General features: G+C 34.2%; 1 protein-coding gene across 3 annotated transcripts in view; it reads right to left on the bottom strand.

The window, feature by feature from the left end:
- Window positions 1–16,421, bottom strand: part of DNAI7 (dynein axonemal intermediate chain 7) — a 74,502-nt gene that overhangs the window by 57,617 nt on the left and 464 nt on the right. Inside the window, exons 2-3 of one of the 3 annotated variants that reach the window (XM_027129420.1) lie at window positions 13,608–13,628; window positions 223–307 (exon numbers count right to left, since the gene is read on the bottom strand). In XM_027129420.1, the coding sequence (XP_026985221.1) occupies window positions 223–307; window positions 13,608–13,628 (106 nt within the window). Of the gene's footprint in view, window positions 1–185; window positions 3,545–13,607; window positions 13,629–16,421 lie in introns of those variants that run through there. The other 2 variants (XM_027129422.1, XM_027129421.1) reach the window with 2 other exon arrangements.

Here is a 16,421-nt window from a genome sequence, read left to right as displayed (position 1 = left end):
ACTGGCAACTCTCCTTCAAGATATATCTGAAAATGATTGGCGTGTCCTAACAGAAATTTCTGGGTACCCTTTAAATAGTAAATAGCTATTATAAAACATTAAATTCAAAAAATTAAAAATTTTGAAAATTGTTTTTAAAAAGTACTGACTGGATGACAGAAATACAAACCTATTGTTAGTATTACCTGCATGTGACAATAGTTACCACTGTGTGTTTTATACCTTCCTCCTTTTGTCGTCTCTCCTCCTCCTCTTGTAGCTGCTTCAACTGGTCGGCTTTGGAGATTCTCTTTTTCTTACTGCCAGACTTAATAAAGGCCACAATTTTTAAAAAGGTTATTCACATGTACTCAAATTACTTAAAAACACATATCCCTCAACTAGCAATTATGAAAAACACTTTTACTTTCATGAATCCAGTCTTCTACTCATTCAAATAAGACTGCCTATTAAGTGCAAAGCCTTGACTCAGTGCCTTGAGGACAAAGTATGGAAACAAGTAGGAAAATTAACATATAAATTATTCAAAGGCAAGAGTGACAGTGACAAGTATATACAAGTTAATTCTCTCCTTTTCAGTTTTCACATCTTTAAAGTGGTGCTAAATAAAACCTCATTTCATTTTTGTAAGGATTAAAATAAAACATGTAAAAATATCTTTAACACTGCTACATGTCTATAAAAATTAAAGATATTTTTATGACTAACAGATATAGAGTTATTTTGCAAGTTTGGAGTAAGGCCAAATTGTTTTCAACAGCTGGGATCAAGTAAAATTTTTATAGGGTATCGAGTATTAAAGTTTGTGCCCAAAAGATTTTAACATTCAGATATGAGAGGAAGATACTCCAAGGGGGAAAGGCAGGCATAAGATATGGAGTTGGGAGAGCACTGGATAGGCCCTAGGAAAACCCCAAGAAGAGGTAATGATGGACATGAGAATGGAAAAGAAGGTTGGAGCCTATGCTGTAGAGATTGGACATTGTGCTAAAAGAATGGGAAACCCCCTAAAAGTTTTCCAGGTCTGTGGCTATTATCTGGAAAACAAACCTGGTGTTAGGGGAAAAAATGATTGTAAAGATTATACATTTTGGCTACTATTAACAATAATTAATAAAGTCATGACAATGGAAATGCAGATGGGGGATGGATCCAATAAATATTTTATAAGTTAACTTATTTGATAATGATTAAAATTGGAGTCATGGAGAGGAAGCAGTCAGAGAAGAATCAAAAAAGAAGAATATTAGTCCAGAAGATGCAAACTTGAAAGAGAAACTGTTTAGAGAAATTTAATTAGTATGAACTGCTGGTGGAGAATCCAGGCAATGCTTGCAGGCTTTGAAACTGAAGAACTGAGATGTAGCCAAGAGATCAGGGCCACAGAATACAGATTTGAGAACTATCTTGGTGATGACCGCCTCCCTTCCATTTTCCCTAAGGGAGAGTATGGAAAGAGAAGTGCACCATCTAAATTTAGGAATCAATTGAGTGGTTAATCCTAGGGATACATAGACTCTTGGATGACCACCTGCTCTTTTTGGCTCACCTACTGCAGGATGCTCCACTGGAGTCTCCAATGCATTAGCCCTATCACTTTTTCACCGTTCATCAACCCCCACATACTGTCACTTCTTCCTTACCCTGGTTAGATTTCACAGTTCATCACATAATCACTAACTTATATATCTCTGCCTCCTCTATTTTCCTCTCCCTCTGAGAAGCTCAGCGGGCAAATTCCTAGTTCTAGTTAAACCCAACTCTCCACTTATTCTGAGCTAGCAATAGGAGCAGCTGGACCTTGCCAGAGAAAACTACCTGAGCTCAAAGTTGTGAGCACACATTTTAAACAGGCTCTAAGCACCATACAGCATTCCTATTGCTATTTCATTCTCTTCACTCTTCCAAAATCCTCTCCTCTTTCTTACTCAGCTGTTGACTTTACATCACTAGAAACTTTTAAGAATACGCTACTTTACACACCAGATCTTTTAATTTACCTCTACCTTTGTCTCCCTTCCTGTTACACTGGATGAACTGGATGTACCTTCTGCTATTTAAGTCTGAATCCACCACTTGTACACTAGATCCTATCCCTTATTGCCTATATAAGACTTGGGTCCTGTAATTAACACCTCTTGTTATTCATAGCTCTCTCCCTCCCTGGATTTCACATCCCTCTTCCTCTTTTGCTCCAATGCTGTTACCCTTTATATTAGACTGCCTAAAAGGAGTTGCCCACTGCTTTCACGTCCCCATTTTCTGCATGCCCCATTCTAATCAGGCTTTCATTTTTATTGTTCCATTGAAACCTCTCTTGTCATGGAACCTTAAGATGGCCATGTTTCCGATGACAATGGCCAATTTTCAGCCCTCATTTTACTCATCTGTTATCATCATTTGACAAAGTTTTCTTCTTCCATCTTGAAATATTTTCTTCATTAGGCCTTCAGGTTGGTACTATCTGATTTTGCTTCTTCCCTCCTTCTTAGACTTCTTTTCTGGTTTCTCCTCCTCAGACGTAGTTGATTAGTAACTTTAAAAACTATTTGTTCATATAGTCTCTAAAAGGATTTTGAAAAGCTATGTACCCCCTTCACACATTTTTACGTTGACATTGAAAACTTTTTACCACAAGTTTAAATAACTTCAAATGTTGTACTTTCTAGTATATCATATATAAAAGTAAACTTTTACATCACTCCTTTAAATATATCCATCACTATTTAAAATATATCCAATGGATCTATCGATACATACTATAGTGATTTGACGGCCAATATCAAATAAAAAATATGAACAAGCTTTTCTTTAATAAAAATTTTAATCCTTTTCTCTTTGAATTCATATTTCCATTCCACTTCCCCCACAGAATCTTATCCTAGTGTAATACACTTGAACAACTTTTGTTGATCTTCCTATCATATTTATGTTATAAAAATATGTATGAAATTTTTAATTTCCTTGACTCTAAGTTTCTAAGCAGTACAAATTTTGCTCTGGATTGAGTTAATTTTATAATTATTTTCGGTAGACAATTGAACAAAGCAACATTTTATATTACAAATTTTGATAGGTAAATATTAAAACATAAAAAGTAAAATTTTACTAGATATGCGCCTTTTGATGAGATTGTTGGGTTTTTTCGTTTTCCTGGTCAGTTCATGATCCAGGGATAAATGTTAGCTATTGCTGAATGAAACAAGGATTCAGACAGATTCTATTTTAATTTTTATAGCTATAAGAAATGAAAAATTTGGTTTATATTACAAAGCCGATGGGAATAGGTTTGTTACAGCTGTATCATGTAGTTATTTGAATTCTTTCCACAACATATGCCAAAAATTATATTGACTTACCAAAAAAATTACTCCTAGAGATAATCACTGATATTTGTAATGTCCTTCTTGTTTTTCTTTAAAGTTTTATTACATATGTATATATTCTTAAACAATAGTTTTCTTACCTTTGAATTTCTTCATAAATCCAATTATACTTTATGGATACAATTGTAATTTACTTATTTACTTATTGTCATAAAATATACATAACATAAAATTTTCCATTTTAAGCGTTTTTTAGTGTGCAGGTCAGTGGCATTAAGTACATTCACATTGTTGTACAACCATAACCTCCACCCATCTCCAGAACTTTTTCATCATCCCAAACCGAAACTCTGTATCCATTACACATTACACATTAATTCCCCTTCTGCCCCCAACCCAGCCCCTATCAATCACCATCCTACTTTTTGTCTTTATGAGTTTGACTACTCTAGATATTTCCTATAAGTAGGATAATACAATCCTACTTGTCCTTTTGTGTGATTTACTTCTTTAGATACAAATTATGGTTTGTAAGATTCACCCAAGGGGGGGATATAGCAGTACCTGTATATTTTCACTGCTAAATAGTAACTCATTAATTTATTTATCCATTCTTCTACTGATTGACATTGGATGGTTTCTAGTTTACTATCATGAATAATGCTGCTATAAACCTTTGAGTGTATGTATCCTGGTGTCCATACAAGAATTTCTCTACAATGTATACCTAGAAGTAAAACTGGTGGGTATGTGCATTTTCAATGTTGTTGAAGCTGAGTTTTCTAAAGTAATTATTCCAATTTACACTCTCATAATCATTATCCTAGTCAATATTTGTTAATTTCAGTAGTTTCCTTCTCTGGCAGTTTTTTGTTTATTTAAAATATAGATACTTCTATCACGCTAAAGAGGTGCCCTTTAAGCTATTAAATGGTAAGACATAGTAACTGAATTTTTAACTCCATCTAATTGTATTCATTTAATTTCTTACATTAAACCAATTCTGCCTCCCTGGAATAAGCTGAATTGGGTCATAATTTATTATTATTCTATATACTTCCAAGTGAGCTTGCTAACATTTTGTTTAGACATTTTGTATTTATGTTCATGAATGGGCTTCAATTTTCCTTTCTCATGCTATTCTCAGGCTACCCAGGTAACTCAAAATTAATTAGAAATGTTTCCTCTTTTTTCATGCTCTAGAAGGATTTGTATAAAAGTGAAATAATTTATCTTTGAATGAAGAACTAGCTAACAAAGACTTACAGACCTAGAATTTTCTTTCTGGGAAAAATTTTAACCACTGATATAATTTCTTATATGATTATAGGACTATTCAGGTTTTCTACTTCTTCAAGAAACAGTGTGAGAAGGTTTTTTTTTTCTATTTGTCTAATTCATCTAAATTTTCTAATTCATTGGCATATAAAGCTGTTCAAATTATGTCATTTATTGTTAAAGTCATGTCTCTCTTTTCATGCCTAATACAGGCATACCTTGGAGATACTGTGGGTTTGATGCCAGACCACCACAGTAAAGTGGTGGAATATTGCAAGTCAAAAATTTTTTGGTTTCCCAGTGCATATAAAAGTTATGTTTACACTATACTATAGTCTATTAAGTGTACAATAGCACTGTGTCTAAAAAAATATACACACCTTAATTTAAAAATACTTTATTGCTAAAAATTGCTAAATATCATCTGAGCCTTTAGCAAGTCATAGGGTTTGAAATATTGCAAGAATTACCAAAATGTGACACAGAGACACAAAGTGAGCAAATGCTATTGGAAAAATGGCACAGATAGACTTGCTCAACACAAACCTTTAATTTGTAAACAATGCCATATCTGTGAAGTGCAATAAAGCAAGGCACAATAAAATAAGGAATGCCTGTATTGATTATTTATGCTATTTGTTCTTTTTGATAAAATTTACCAGAAAATTGTCAATTTTATCAGTATTTTCAGAGAAATAAATTGTGGCCTATTTGTTCATTCAACTATTTTAAGAAATACTGAGAGTCTAATATATGATAGGTATTTGAGATATATCAGTAAACAGAAATCCTTGTCTTAATGAACTTATATTCAAATGGGAAGAGAAAGACAAAAACAATAAACAAACAATTTAAAAATAATGTTTAAAATTGAGGACTAGTTGATTTACAGTATTATGCTTCAGGTATACAACATAGTGATTCACAATTTTTAATGATTATACTCCATTTATAGTTATTATAAAATACTGGCTATATTCCCTGTGCTGTACAATATATCTCTGTGGTACAATAAACAAAATTGTAAAATAATTTATAAAATATTTTAGAAGATGAAAAGTGCTATGGGAGAAATCAAAGGGACTCCAGACTGCAGGGGTCATTGGGGAAGGGATGAATTACAATTTTAAATACAGTGTTTAGGGTGGGCCTCATGGAGAAGGTAACATTTGAGTGAAGACTTGAAAGATATGAGGTTATAAATCCTCTCTATTGTATGTTTTCTATTTTATTAATTTTTATATTTGTCTTTATTATTTCCTTCCTCCTCCTTACTTTGAGTTTCTTTTTCTTACTTCTTGAAAATGATGCTTAGTTTCATTAATTTTTCATCTTCTAAAGTATTTAGGGCTACATATTTCCCTCTAAGTACTTCTTTAGACACACTCACAAATTTTGAAGTATTTTTCTTATTACTGAGTTAAAATTATCTTTTTACTTCCATCTTGACCCACTTGAGAATTTTTTTTTAAATTCCCAGCATATTGTATCTTCCTGTTCATAATTTATTTCTTTGAATTTTAAGCTTAATTTCATTGAGGTTATAATACATGCTCTGAATTGTTTCAATTCTTTGAACTTTGAGAATAGTTTTATGTCTCAGTACATTGTCAGTTTTGGAATAAAAAATATATGTGCTTAAAATTCTCTAGTTGTTGAGTGCAGTGTTCTAAATATGTCTAATTCTTATTCTAACAAATCTAATGATTTGTTCATGTTGTTCCAATCTTTACGTCCTTACTGTTTTATTTTTTTTAATGCTTTTCTATCAGTTACTGAAAGAAGAAATCTTCCAGTATGATTGTGAACTTGTCTATTTCTCCTGACAGTTCTCTGAATCTGTGCAATGTATATTTCAAGGCATTATAATTAGGTATATACAGATTTAAAATTATATTTTCTTGGTTAATCAAAACTTTATCATCACAAAATGACCCTCTTTGTTTCTAGAAGTGCTTTTTGTCTTAAAGTCTACCATGTCTAATATTAATTATACCAACTTTCATCTTTCTATTATTTGCATAGCATGCCTTTTTCCATCATCTTACTTTAACTCTTCTGTATTTTTATTCTTTAGATGGTATTTGTAAAAAGATTATTGTTAGATTTTATTTTTTATCCAATCTGACAATCTTTCTCTTTTGATTTTGGGTTTGTCTTGCCTTCTTTTCATATTTCTTGGTATCTTCAATTGATTATTTTTTTGTTAGTGCACTATTTTCCCTCTACTGGTTTGGAAGTTATATACTCTATTTATATCATTTTAGTGGCTATCCTAGAAAGTCAACCTATGTACCTAATATATAAATACATTTACCATACTACCAAACAGTACAGGGACTTTAGAACATCTTAACTCAATTAATCCTTGCCCTACCCAAATTATACATTATTGCTGTCATATATCTTTTTAAAACAGTTTTACTGAGATAAAACTTATATACCATATAGTTCACCCATTTACAGTGTAGAATTCAATGGCTTTTAGTGTATGCAGAGTTGTGTAACTACCACCATAATCAATTTCAGAACATTTCCATCACCCCCCAAAAGAAATCCCATACCCATTAGCAGCACCCCCTTCCATTTCCTCACAACCTCCCAGCTCTGTGAAACCACTAATCTACTTTATCTATAGATTTGCCTATTCTGGACATTTCATATAACTGGAATCATACAATGTGTGATCTTTTGTGATTCGCTTTATTCATTCAGAACAATGTTTTCAAGGTTCTTCCATGCTGTAGCATGTATCAATACTTCCATTTTATGGCTGAAAAATATTTCATTGTAAGGATATACCACATCTTGTTATCTACTTATCAACTGATGAATATTATGTGTTGTTTTCATGTATCTATTTTTTAAATCCACATGTTATTATGTGGATTACTGTTTTATACCTTATGCATATAATCTGTTTTGCAGCAGGTGAAAACCACAGTTTTTACCTGAGAAAATATTTTTCTTTCACCTTTATTTTTGAAAACTATTTGAGCTGATACAGAATTCTAAGTTGGCAGTTATTTACTCTCAGCACACTGAAGACATCACTCCACTGTTTTTGGCTCCCACTGTTGCTGTTAAAACCACAAGTTCAAGTTTTGCCCTGTACTGCAAATGCCCTCATGAAAAAGAGTTTTAGTGTGTCCATTACTTCTTTGGTTCCTTCCTTAATTTAGGTTTTCTCCTGATAATTTCTTATTACCTTATCAGCTCTTAAGTTCCTTTAAGATGGAAGTTTTGACCTTTACATATATATTTTAGTCAGCATTATTTATTGTTTTCAGCAGAAAGTTTTTTTTTTTTTCCTTTTTTACGGTACGCGGGCCTCTCACTGTTGTGGCCTCTCCCGTTGCAGAGCACAGGCTCTGGACGCGCAGGCTCCGCGGCATGTGGGATCTTCCCAGATCGGGGCACGAACCCGTGTCCCCTGCATCGGCAGGCGGACTCTCAACCACTGCGCCACCAGGGAAGCCCTCAGCAGAAAGTTTGATCCAAAAAATCTTACGCCCAATATTACTGGAAATGGGAAAATCAAAATAATATTTTGAAAAAATTATTTTATTTTACCACTTGCTTTGATTTTAAATTGATCAAAACTTTAAAGCTATAGATTTTGCTCATTTGAAGTATTAAAAAAAAGTCAATTTACCTAATTAGCAAAGCCCAGCCTTCAAAGTTAAACCAACTGGACATATCATACTTATTTCCTATCACAAACAGTTTGACTTCATGTTTCTATACTAATAAATGTGTTAATATGCATCCTCATGATAAGCTATCTCTTTTTTTATTATAAGCCAGGTATAAGCTGGTTCCATTTCCTCACACATTGTTTTAAAAGATGCAATTATTTAATGTCCTGAACTTAACACCATTTATATTTTAGGGTAAACACTGAATGTTCCATAGAAACCAGGACTCAAATTTTAGGCAACCAAAGCTTCTTTGTGAATATGGTATTCCTAAATTAAAATAGGATATAAGTATAGATATGAGCTATAGGGCCCCCTTTTTGCCCATTCTTTACAGTTCCATGCCTGGAGGTACTTGGGCACCAGTCTCAATCTATTCAAATAAAATCAGTTCAAAGTATTCCAAGTTCATCTATGCATTAATCAGTCTGTAAGGCATTTTTCCCTACAATCTAATCAATGTCTTCTGCTATTTCATGCATTCTACGAAGTACAGTGGTTTCCTGAAGAAAACATACTGATGTAAATGCAGCGATGGGTGTTTTAATAGGGTACCAGGTGTTATAACCTTTTCTATAGTCTTGTACAATTTCCTAGTTTTTGCAATGAATAATACTAATTTAAATTAAATGAAGTTTCAAAGGCAACTTTAAGGTCTATGCAAAAATATTAAGCTCATTTACATTTTTACTGATACCCTTAATCTTTCTTCATTAAAAAAATTAATGTTATTATTTTTGAAGTCTGAATGTTTTATCAATAAATTACACTGTGAGAGCATTTTTTTTGCATCATCATTTGACAATCGTACAAGCAATGTCACTAAATAAAGATTATTACCAGTCCCACCACTCCACACTACAAAATATAGGAATTCAGAATATCTCAATATTTCAAATGCCACATTTCACCACTTACTTGTAAGACAGACAAAAACAAGAAGTCATTAGTGCCTTGATTAAAGAAAGCCTTGCCAACATGAGTGTTTTGAAAGGTCCTTTAGTTTCATAGCCCAGGTTCTAGGGCAATGAAGTACAGTAAGATTTAGAATGGATAGACCTTTGTTTTGTAAAGCAGAAGCGTACTTGCAAAAGGGGAAGATGTAATAGCAAAAGTGCGGGGCTTCAAGACAGTAAATTTTTTCCAGGAAAGAGTATGTTTTACTTTTAGAAGTAGGTTCACCTTGGTGACCTACACTGATGCAACAGTTTCCTAACTGGTCCTCCTACTTCTATTCTTGCTTCCCTACAGCGAATTCTCCACTGACCGTTTAAAGATATAAATCAGATCATGTCACTCCTCTGCTTACAACTCTCCCACACTCAGAATAAAACCCAGACGTTTCACCGTGGCCCAGTTGGCTAAGAATTGGCTCCTACTTATCTCCCCCAACCCTTCTGCCCACCCCTCAACCCTCACCATCCCTCCACCTCACATTTTATCTTTCATTTCAACTTTGCTCACTCTATTCTAACCACCAAGGTCATTCCCAACTATGGGTCTTTGCAATAACTGTTTCTTCTGCCTAGAATGCTCATTTCATCCTTTCTCTTCTCAAACTTTAGCTCTTTAATCACCATTATAACATTATACCCTACCCCACATTTCCCACTGACCCCTTTCTTGGTTTTCTGTACATTCAAAGCAATCTGAAATTATATTTTTTCTTCACCTCCCCTCCCCAGAAAGAATGTAAGCTTCATGAAATGAAATCACTCTTTTGAAGAGATATCTGCACCCTCGTGTGCACTGCAACATTATTCACAATAGCCAACACATGAAAACAACCTAAGTGGTGTCTATCCACAGATGAATGAATAAAGAAAATGTGATATATATATATATATATAATATTATTGGACAAATTGGAATAATATATATTATAATATATTGAATATATTACATATTAACACAATATTATAAATATTATATTATATTATATTATATATATATAATGGAATATTATTCAGTCACAAAAAAAAGAAGAGGATCTTATTTGCAACAACACAGATGAACCTGGAGGGCATTATGCTAAGTTAAATAAGTCAGAGAACGAAAAATACTGCATGATCTCACTTATACATGGAGTCTAAAAAAGCCAAACTCATAGAAACAGAGAGTAAATTGGTAATTGCCAGGGGCTGGGAATGGGGGAAATGGAGAGGTGTTGGTCAAAAGGTACAAACTTCCAGTTATTAAAATAAATAAGTTCTGAGGATCTAACGTACAGCATGGTGACTACAGTTAACAATACTGTATTGTATATTTGAAAGTAGCTAAGACAGTTGATCTTAAATGTCCTCAACACACACGGGTACACACACAAAATGGTAATTACGTGAGGTGATGGATTTATTAACCAACCTTATTTTGGTAATCATTTCATAAAACATACTATGTCAAATCATCACATTGTATACTTTGAAACTTATAATACAATGTTATACGTCAATTATATCTTAATAAAGCTGGGACAAAAAGAATGTAAGTTTCATGAGGACAGGGACTCTGTCTTGCTGCTGGACTCTTATTGCCTAGAATACTGCTACATCAATGAAACAACTATTTTTCCATATGTTTGCAAGGCCTTATATACAAGGATCTTCATTTCTACCTTGTTTGTAGTAGTGAAAAATAGGGACAATATAAAAATCATAGATATACTTTCAATGGAATGTGATACAGATATGAAAAGAAGTGATATACTCTCAATGTGCTGAAACAAAAAAAGGTCCCCAAGACATATTTACTCCATAGAATCTATAATGCCATCAGATGTAAGATTCACATTTAAATTACTGATATTATACCAAAAAAGGAACTGCCCAAGATGTGAATGTAAAAGGAAATGCCTGTATATAGCTGAATAATAGGTAAACACAAATGAACCTACAATACAGAAAGATACAACAAGGAAACTTGCATAGCTCAATCCTGAAAAATGAATAGAACGAAGAAAAAAAAATCCCTGAAAATTTAAACCACAAGTCAGTTAATGTGGATTTGCAGTCTGACTCATACTATTAGTGTGGTCCAAAAACTCTCAGGAAGAGAATTTAAAGTAGTATTAGGTTGGTAGTAAGCCCAAGTGACCGACAGAAGCAAACATCTCTGGAGGAAATAGATGTCAATTCAGGACTACAATGATTGTAAGTTATTATCAACCATAAAACATATCTCAATTTCAGTCATGTTAAAATATGAGTATACTAGAATTAATAAAATGCAACAACATCAAGTGAAAACTAGAAGGTGCAGAATGCTCCCATTATGTGGGGAGAAAATGTGTGCGTGTGTGTGTGTGTGTGTGTGTGTACTTTTTAATGATTACAAAATGAAAGGAAAGATTTGCAGTGGTTCTTTTAGTCTTGGCTAGGAGGAACTTTTACATTTTCATGCTACTTTAATTTTGTACCATATGTGTTTATTACTTTTTTCCCTTAAAATAAAACTTTAAGAAATCAGAAATAAAATACACCTTTCCATGATTTTTTAACCATACTGTAATTCCCTTTACAGGCTCACCTCATCCCCAAACCATAATCTTTAAGAATGGAAATAACTAAAAAGTGAGTAATTTTTTCCTTATGTTTGGTTTCAAATTTCACAGGATGAATCTCACCATTCTTTAAGGGAAACAACAATATGAAGAAAATAATCCAAATGTATTTATTTAGCACCCATACATCCATGGTTAAGTACCAAAGTCATTAGAACAATGAGTTTTCAGATTTAAAACAATGCCTCTAAGATTTCACAATCTAAAGCTGAAAATGAATGCCCACACAAACTAATAAACTATTGTAGACAAACATATATATGATTGTAGTCCTCCAGAATACTTCCCCCATAAGAATGTGCCCAGAGTCTTCATAAATTTTGTTCAGTTATTTATATCCACAGTCCCTAAAACAGTATCAGGTTGGTAGTGGGTTCAAGTGACTGAGAAAAGCAAACATAGATGGCACTCAATAGCATTTTTGAAGAAATGTTGAATTGTATAAATATTGAATGAACATTTATATAAGCATTTCTTCTTTTTTTTTCCGGACGCGCAGGCTCAGCGGCCATGGCTCACGGGCCCAGCCGCTCTGCGGCATGTGGGATCTTCCCGGACTGGGGCACGAACCTGCGACCCTTGCATCGGCAGGCGGACTCTCAACCACTGCGCCACCAGGGAAGCCCAAGCATTTCTTCTTAAATAATCAAGGGCCCAAGTCTTTTAAAGTAGTGGTAGGGTAAATGGGGTTTCATATATTCATTCAACAAATATTGATTGAATTTCTACTACGTGCCAGACTAAATGCTATGGACACAAAAATTAATATGACATGCTCTTGACCGTGAACAGCACATAATGATAAATCATTACAATAAATGATAGGCATTATAATTGCAGTATGGACAAATTCATGTGCTATGAGAACACAGAGAGTATAATTGATTCCATAACAGAAAATGGCGGGGAAATTAACGGAGTAGTGACTTATCAGATATGCCTTAATGCTGGCATTCCAAACCTAAATCCCTATTGGACCAGGTAGGTAAATAATGTAAGGGATTTGGTCATAGTCTGGACGACAGCAAACCGAAGAATTTATGCATTTCTCAAAGGGGTAGCTGCTACTTAGTCTAGCCAACTGTTCCCTTATAGGACTGTAGGTCCAATGTTATCAGGTTTCCAATTTTTCAAGAATAGGTGGAAATCACATTTTTGCATGAAACTACTTTGGCAACTGATTAAAAAAGACCTTTTAGATCAAATGAACTATGTCTATGTTTGCCAGTCAAGAGATAATAATCTCTGCTTTCAGGTATAAATCTACTAAGAAGAGAGAAAAAGTTATTTGAGACACCCCTTAATGAACTCAAATTTTTACAAAGCACAGAAAAATTCAGTACGTGTTACCATGAAACCCATTTAAAGACATATTATCCTAGGGTTCGCTTTTAAGTCACAGAAGGTTTTAGAACGAAATTTTTATGTGTTTATCTGAAATGAAGAAAAGTGTTCCTAATCCAAAATTTTCTAGAGCGCAAGTAATAAAAACACCTCAAATCTAGACACAAGTAAAAATTAAAAGGTATTTTAAAAACTCTTTGTGAAATTAGAACTATCTTTTTATGTCAAATTTGAAATACGTCCTGTTATTGTAAGGGATTATTCCATGATTTAAATAGCATTAATGTCTAAAGACTAAGCTTAGTAAACTCTATAAACTATAAAAACTACTGGAAAACGTTTAAAAATTGTTTGTACAATGTCAGTGCTTTAAAACTATTTTGAGAAATAATTTCCACCTACCTTTTTTTTTGCTTTGGGACCCTAAAAGTTGGAAAAACAAAAGAATTGATAAATTTAAAAAATAATTCAGACATTTAAACAAAACTATCCTGATTACCTAGCATATTAAAATTAGGAGAAGCTGGGTAAAGAGTATAAGGGAACTCTCTGTACCCTCTATGCAACTTTTCTGTAAATCTAAAATCATCTCAAAATGAAAAAGTTTTTTTAGAAAAGAATTCAGACAAAACTACAAGCAAGTCTAGGAAAGACTAAGATAGTTCACCCACTGAAGCATCTTTTGTAAGTAGATTTTACACTCATTCTTACGACGATCAATGATCCATGTTTAATGAAATGCCCGATCACAAAACAGAGCACCAGTCGAGAAGGCACTAGTTTAAAGGATTCTAAAGAAGAAGAAATCATTGACATTAGTGTTGGTACTAATGTCAAGCTTGAAAGTGTGGGAATGATCTCATGTTATAAAGAAACAATCTTTCTGTAAAGTTAGGTTGCTGATTTTATAGAAAGAGAACCCGTCATTTAAAACAGGCAAAACTATGACAAAATGATTCTATTCAGCAATGTGTCCTAAAGCAGATCTATGCTTTTTTGGATTTTGGAAAGTACAGTATTTCAATCAATATTTACAAGTACTTTTTAGTAACAGTACTTGTAATCTCCTGATTTGGCCCACGTGTTCATTAGATTTCTGGTAAGGAATTTGTAGGGGACCACGTGACTATAAGATCACACACTTTCCACATTTGACGACTTGTACAGGAGAAGTTAGTGGTTCAAGCCATAAGGTTATCACTGTATAAAATATAAATGTTAAAACTGACACAAAGCAGTAGCTTATATCTTCTTGAAAAGTGCATATATTTCACTAATTTGCTCAGCAGGTATTTATTAATGATTTACACTCAAAGCACTCTGAGATGCTGGAGATGATATGAATAATAATGGAGACCTGGCTCTCATAACTTTTATAAATGTGTTTTATTTTTTACCATATTTGCTATCAATTAATAGTTAATTAATTAATGCTTCCATCTTGAAATAACTACTATACAGCAGAACAGCTAAACAGCATTGGCCCTGTTCCCAAGCAGCCACATTTTAAAGGTGGGGGAATTGTCATCTCTCACCAGTGCTTTTAATGTGACGCAGGTTGAGTTTACGCACATATCCTCACCCATCCTGCAAATCATAGGAGCATCATGTAGTAGAGAAGTTCTCAAAGTTACGAGGGCATAAGAATCACCTAGGATGCTTGTTCAAATGCATATTCCTGGGCTAAAAGTGTACACACTCACTTCTCTCTCCCCATTGTAATTCAGTTCATGTTATTGGTTGAATTGTGCCCCCTCAAAATTCATACATTAAAGTCCTATCTCCCAGTATCTCTGAATTTTACCTTATTTGGAAAGAGGGTCCTTGCTGATGTAGTTAAATTAAGATGAGGTCATACTGGAATAGGGTGGATCTCTGATCCAACATGACTGGCGTCCTTGTTAAAAAAGGGGAAATTAGGACACAGACACACACACAGGGAGAACGCCAGTGAAGAATGAGGTAATGCTGCCACAAGCCAGGAAGTACCAGAAGCTGGCACCTGCAGGGGGAGCATAACCCTGACAACACCTTGAACTTGGACTTCCAGCCTCTAGAACTGTGAAACCGTTAAGTCTATTGTTTAAGCCAGTTAGCTTGTGGTATGTTGTTATTTGGCAGCCTTAGGAAACTAATAATGTAGATCTGGAGTCCAGTCTGTTCCTGGAATTTGCATTTTAACTGGTATTCCAGGTTTATTAGAGGCAAATTTTCCAGAAACCACATTTTTTTTTTTTTTTTTTGCGGTACGCGGGCCTCTCACTGTTGTGGCCTCTCCCGTTGCGGAGCACAGGCTCCGGACGCGCAGGCTCAGCGGCCATGGCTCACGGGCCCAGCTGCTCAGCGGCATGTGGGATCTTCCCGGACCGGGGCACGAACCCGTGTCCCCGGCATCGGCAGGCAGACTCTCAACCACTGCGCCACCAGGGAAGCCCCCAGAAACCACATTTTGAGAAAGATTCCTAGAGGGATCTAAGAACAAGAAACTTATGTACCGATTGGAAGATAATAAATAGGTGCTTATTGTTCCCTTAAGTTATCAGCAGTTTTCAGTCCACTTAAAATCCATTTACTTTCTATTCTCCCTGACATGAATGCTCTCCATGCCCTATTTCTTCTCATCACTTCTGGTAAATTCACAATCATACTTTAAAACACAGCTTGAAAAGCACTGCTCTTCCCTTCTTGTTCCCGTCCCCTCTCCTGCCCCAATTTCAACATTTCCAACTTTGCGTTACTCCATTGTAGTCACTTCAATTATTACAATTATAAAACTGTATTGTAATTAATTTGCTAAGTCTGTCTTCCATACCAGGGAGAGATGGTAATTTTCACCTTTGTGTCCTTGGCTTCAGCCTAGTGCCAAGCACAAAGAATATGCTCCATATTTTCCCTTAATCAACGAATTAAATAATTAATTACATTTTCCACTTCCTCTGGTTTTAATCATAGAAGAAGACGGAAATCACATTTAAGAAAATGGGAAATGAGAACATCTTACAGCTACATGTTGGCCTGTGTTCTTGGAGAAGGCATGACAGCTGAGGAGTGCAGAAAAACAAAACAAGAAGCTTTATCATACTTAATAAACACAGGACAGGTTGCATACCCTGAATTACGAAACAATCCAAATTTCCACAAAAGACCACACAAAATAACTTGTGAAAGCAGAGTAAATTGATAAAGCTTTTCATTAATTGATAAGGAGGCAAAAAA

Source organism: Aethalodelphis obliquidens, unplaced genomic scaffold (assembly GCF_003676395.1).
Source record: "Aethalodelphis obliquidens isolate GAN/ISIS:26980383/991018 unplaced genomic scaffold, ASM367639v1 scaffold36, whole genome shotgun sequence".
In the NCBI taxonomy this organism is placed as follows: domain Eukaryota; kingdom Metazoa; phylum Chordata; class Mammalia; order Artiodactyla; family Delphinidae; genus Aethalodelphis; species Aethalodelphis obliquidens.
The sequence above is the reverse complement of the archived record's forward strand: the minus strand, read 5'-3'. Positions and strand labels throughout refer to the sequence as shown.